This window comes from Papaver somniferum, chromosome 5 (assembly GCF_003573695.1).
Source record: "Papaver somniferum cultivar HN1 chromosome 5, ASM357369v1, whole genome shotgun sequence".
Classification (NCBI taxonomy): Eukaryota; Viridiplantae; Streptophyta; class Magnoliopsida; order Ranunculales; family Papaveraceae; genus Papaver; species Papaver somniferum.
The window spans coordinates 65,249,413-65,254,879 of NC_039362.1; the positions used below are offsets into that span (position 1 = coordinate 65,249,413).

The 5,467-nt window shown below is 43.0% G+C and overlaps 1 protein-coding gene across 1 annotated transcript in view; it reads left to right on the forward strand.

Moving 5' to 3' along the window:
- LOC113279133 (paramyosin-like) overlaps positions 1–4,750 on the forward strand; it is a 6,073-nt gene extending 1,323 nt beyond the window's left edge. The window contains exons 5-16 of the mRNA XM_026527837.1: positions 97–212; positions 333–465; positions 551–829; positions 1,468–1,583; positions 1,704–1,836; positions 1,922–2,200; positions 2,839–2,954; positions 3,075–3,207; positions 3,293–3,571; positions 4,214–4,329; positions 4,450–4,582; positions 4,668–4,750. Of these exons, the coding sequence (XP_026383622.1) occupies positions 97–212; positions 333–465; positions 551–829; positions 1,468–1,583; positions 1,704–1,836; positions 1,922–2,200; positions 2,839–2,954; positions 3,075–3,207; positions 3,293–3,571; positions 4,214–4,329; positions 4,450–4,582; positions 4,668–4,750 (1,916 nt within the window). The remainder of the gene's footprint in view (positions 1–96; positions 213–332; positions 466–550; positions 830–1,467; positions 1,584–1,703; positions 1,837–1,921; positions 2,201–2,838; positions 2,955–3,074; positions 3,208–3,292; positions 3,572–4,213; positions 4,330–4,449; positions 4,583–4,667) is intronic.
- The last annotated feature ends 717 nt before the right edge of the window (positions 4,751–5,467 follow it).

Sequence of the window (5,467 nt, forward strand, 5' to 3'; positions counted from 1 at the left end):
GGAGGGTGTCTTTTCTAACCCAATTTGTATTAGGTGACGAAGCCCTTTGATGGAAGGAGAGTCTCATTTTAAAGCAAAAGGAGGATATTGCCTTAGTCGAGAAGCGTCTCTCTGCCCAAGAAATTATTCGCAAGAAATATCATGTCGATTTTGAAGCTGCTTGTGCTTCTTTAGTTAAGGTTACTGCGGAGCGTAATGTTTTACCTTCTGAGGTATGTTCTCTTAAGAACAAACTTATTGATGCCAGCTCCGTGCCTTCTTCCATGTCTCATGCATCCTTAGTAAAAAGGTTTGAAGAGTTAGAGACTGTGTACCAAGCTTTATCCTCTGAGAATGCTTCACTCCGGATAAATGTTGATGATCTTCGGAGGGATAGGGATAACCTTGTGGAAGACCTTGATGCGTCTAAGGTAGACCTTGCTGAGGCTCAACATAGTTTAGAAGAGTCCCTTAGTCATGCTGAAGGTAGCTTAGGAAGACTATTTTTTCCGTAGCATCCTTTGTATCTTTAGCTCCTTGTTTTTGTTGTTGATACCCTTTGTGTCTGCAGGCCTCCAAGAGCAGTTGGTGGGTGCTAACGCCAAGATTAACCTCCTTGAGGGCCAGATATCTCAGCTGGAAATATCTGGCCAGTTTGATGCTACTGTTAAGTTTAAAGCTGAGGCGTTTCAGCAAGCTAATGATCAGCTTAGCGCTCAGATTAGGGAGCTTCGTCAGGAATCGGCTTCGGACCTAGCGGCGCAAGTTTCCCAAATGGAGGCGCAGTTCAAGCGTTCTGTCATTGACTATATTAACAATGCTTTTGCGGAGGCTGAGCTCCAAGCTAAGGGTGTTGTCTTCCCTCTCCTTCCTTACCCATGATTGTGCTATGCTGACCTTGTTTTTAACCGAACTCCTTTGATGTATTATGACCCCAGCTGAGGGGCCTTTGTTGTCTCCTTTCCTTGAAACAATGCTTCGTTATTTTCTGAACCTTCGTCCTCTGCAACTTTGGGATGTGTTAGTTTTATTTTGGTAGTACTTATTTTAGTACCTTTGTTATTATATATATAGACGTATTATGTCTAATTATTTGCACATTCGAGTCATCACAAGGTGCTAAGGTGTTTTTAACCTTTGGTGGAACATTCATCATCCTACCCAAGTATCCTTTGGCCAGAAGGTACCGTGGTGGCGAGGGATCCTACGTGGGTAATAATTTTCCTGTAACCCTACGCGTTCAGCGCGATTGCTGCTTTACTTCGACAAGGTATCTCTCTTTGTGGGATATATTGCTTATTATTTGCCATTTAGTGGGATTCATTTGCCCTTAGGATCCGAGATTAACATATGCGCAGTTATGTCGTGCCTGGCCTCATCGTCAATTCTGACGGAGGGTGTCTTTTCTAACCCAATTTGTATTAGGTGACGAAGCCCTTTGATGGAAGGAGAGTCTCATTTTAAAGCAAAAGGAGGATATTGCCTTAGTCGAGAAGCGTCTCTCTGCCCAAGAAATTATTCGCAAGAAATATCATGTCGATTTTGAAGCTGCTTGTGCTTCTTTAGTTAAGGTTACTGCGGAGCGTAATGTTTTACCTTCTGAGGTATGTTCTCTTAAGAACAAACTTATTGATGCCAGCTCCGTGCCTTCTTCCATGTCTCATGCATCCTTAGTAAAAAGGTTTGAAGAGTTAGAGACTGTGTACCAAGCTTTATCCTCTGAGAATGCTTCACTCCGGATAAATGTTGATGATCTTCGGAGGGATAGGGATAACCTTGTGGAAGACCTTGATGCGTCTAAGGTAGACCTTGCTGAGGCTCAACATAGTTTAGAAGAGTCCCTTAGTCATGCTGAAGGTAGCTTAGGAAGACTATTTTTTCCGTAGCATCCTTTGTATCTTTAGCTCCTTGTTTTTGTTGTTGATACCCTTTGTGTCTGCAGGCCTCCAAGAGAAGTTGGTGGGTGCTAACGCCAAGATTAACTGCCTTGAGGGCAAGATATCTCAGCTGGAAATATCTGGCCAGTTTGATGCTACTGTTAAGTTTAAAGCTGAGGCGTTTCAGCAAGCTAATGATCAGCTTAGCGCTCAGATTAGGGAGCTTCGTCAGGAATCGGCTTCGGACCTAGCGGCGCAAGTTTCCCAAATGGAGGCGCAGTTCAAGCGTTCTGTCATTGACTATATTAACAATGCTTTTGCGGAGGCTGAGCTCCAAGCTAAGGGTGTTGTCTTCCCTCTCCTTCCTTACCCATGATTGTGCTATGCTGACCTTGTTTTTAACCGAACTCCTTTGATGTATTATGACCCCAGCTGAGGGGCCTTTGTTGTCTCCTTTCCTTGAAACAATGCTTCGTTATTTTCTGAACCTTCGTCCTCTGCAACTTTGGGATGTGTTAGTTTTATTTTGGTAGTACTTATTTTAGTACCTTTGTTATTATATATATAGACGTATTATGTCTAATTATTTGCACATTCGAGTCATCACAAGGTGCTAAGGTGTTTTTAACCTTTGGTGGAACATTCATCATCCTACCCAAGTATCCTTTGGCCAGAAGGTACCGTGGTGGCGAGGGATCCTACGTGGGTAATAATTTTCCTGTAACCCTACGCGTTCAGCGCGATTGCTGCTTTACTTCGACAAGGTATCTCTCTTTGTGGGATATATTGCTTATTATTTGCCATTTAGTGGGATTCATTTGCCCTTAGGATCCGAGATTAACATATGCGCAGTTATGTCGTGCCTGGCCTCATCGTCAATTCTGACGGAGGGTGTCTTTTCTAACCCAATTTGTATTAGGTGACGAAGCCCTTTGATGGAAGGAGAGTCTCATTTTAAAGCAAAAGGAGGATATTGCCTTAGTCGAGAAGCGTCTCTCTGCCCAAGAAATTATTCGCAAGAAATATCATGTCGATTTTGAAGCTGCTTGTGCTTCTTTAGTTAAGGTTACTGCGGAGCGTAATGTTTTACCTTCTGAGGTATGTTCTCTTAAGAACAAACTTATTGATGCCAGCTCCGTGCCTTCTTCCATGTCTCATGCATCCTTAGTAAAAAGGTTTGAAGAGTTAGAGACTGTGTACCAAGCTTTATCCTCTGAGAATGCTTCACTCCGGATAAATGTTGATGATCTTCGGAGGGATAGGGATAACCTTGTGGAAGACCTTGATGCGTCTAAGGTAGACCTTGCTGAGGCTCAACATAGTTTAGAAGAGTCCCTTAGTCATGCTGAAGGTAGCTTAGGAAGACTATTTTTTCCGTAGCATCCTTTGTATCTTTAGCTCCTTGTTTTTGTTGTTGATACCCTTTGTGTCTGCAGGCCTCCAAGAGCAGTTGGTGGGTGCTAACGCCAAGATTAACCTCCTTGAGGGCCAGATATCTCAGCTGGAAATATCTGGCCAGTTTGATGCTACTGTTAAGTTTAAAGCTGAGGCGTTTCAGCAAGCTAATGATCAGCTTAGCGCTCAGATTAGGGAGCTTCGTCAGGAATCGGCTTCGGACCTAGCGGCGCAAGTTTCCCAAATGGAGGCGCAGTTCAAGCGTTCTGTCATTGACTATATTAACAATGCTTTTGCGGAGGCTGAGCTCCAAGCTAAGGGTGTTGTCTTCCCTCTCCTTCCTTACCCATGATTGTGCTATGCTGACCTTGTTTTTAACCGAACTCCTTTGATGTATTATGACCCCAGCTGAGGGGCCTTTGTTGTCTCCTTTCCTTGAAACAATGCTTCGTTATTTTCTGAACCTTCGTCCTCTGCAACTTTGGGATGTGTTAGTTTTATTTTGGTAGTACTTATTTTAGTACCTTTGTTATTATATATATATATAGACGTATTATGTCTAATTATTTGCACATTCGAGTCATCACAAGGTGCTAAGGTGTTTTTAACCTTTGGTGGAACATTCATCATCCTACCCAAGTATCCTTTGGCCAGAAGGTACCGTGGTGGCGAGGGATCCTACGTGGGTAATAATTTTCCTGTAACCCTACGCGTTCAGCGCGATTGCTGCTTTACTTCGACAAGGTATCTCTCTTTGTGGGATATATTGCTTATTATTTGCCATTTAGTGGGATTCATTTGCCCTTAGGATTCGAGATTAACATATGCGCAGTTATGTCGTGCCTGGCCTCATCGTCAATTCTGACGGAGGGTGTCTTTTCTAACCCAATTTGTATTAGGTGACGAAGCCCTTTGATGGAAGGAGAGTCTCATTTTAAAGCAAAAGGAGGATATTGCCTTAGTCGAGAAGCGTCTCTCTGCCCAAGAAATTATTCGCAAGAAATATCATGTCGATTTTGAAGCTGCTTGTGCTTCTTTAGTTAAGGTTACTGCGGAGCGTAATGTTTTACCTTCTGAGGTATGTTCTCTTAAGAACAAACTTATTGATGCCAGCTCCGTGCCTTCTTCCATGTCTCATGCATCCTTAGTAAAAAGGTTTGAAGAGTTAGAGACTGTGTACCAAGCTTTATCCTCTGAGAATGCTTCACTCCGGATAAATGTTGATGATCTTCGGAGGGATAGGGATAACCTTGTGGAAGACCTTGATGCGTCTAAGGTAGACCTTGCTGAGGCTCAACATAGTTTAGAAGAGTCCCTTAGTCATGCTGAAGGTAGCTTAGGAAGACTATTTTTTCCGTAGCATCCTTTGTATCTTTAGCTCCTTGTTTTTGTTGTTGATACCCTTTGTGTCTGCAGGCCTCCAAGAGCAGTTGGTGGGTGCTAACGCCAAGATTAACCGCCTTGAGGGCCAGATATCTCAGCTGGAAATATCTCGCTAGTTTGATGCTACTGTTAAGTATAAAGCTGAGGCGTTTCAGCAAGCTAATGATCAGCTTAGCGCTCAGATTAGGGAGCTTCGTCAGGAATCGACTTCGGACCTAGCGGCGCAAGCTTCCCAAATGGAGGCGCAGTTCAAGCGTTCTGCCATTGAATATATTAACAATGCTTTTGCGGAGGCTGAGCTCCAACCTAAGGGTGTTGTTTTCCCTCTCCTTCCTTACCCATGATTGTGTTATGCTGACCTTGTTTTCAACCGAACTCCTTTGATGTATTATACCCCCAGCTGAGGGGCCTTTGTTGTCTCCTTTCCTTGAAACAATTCTTCTTTATTTTCTGAACCTTCGTCCTCTGCAACTTTGGGATGTGTTAGTTTTATTTTGGTAGTACTTATTTTAGTACCTTTGTTATTATATATATATAGACGTATTATGTCTAATTATTTGCACATTCGAGTCATCACAAGGTGCTAAGGTGTTTTTAACCTTTGGTGGAACATTCATCATCCTAACCAAGTATCATTTGGCCAGAAGGTACCGTGGTGGCGAGGGATCCTACGTGGGTAATAATTTTCCTGTAACCTTACGCGTTCAGCGCGATTGCTTCTTTACTTCGACAAAGTATCTCTCTTTGTGGGATATATTGCTTATTATTTGACATTTAGTGGGATTCATTTGCCCTTAGGATCTGAGATTAACATATGCGCAGTTATGTCGTGC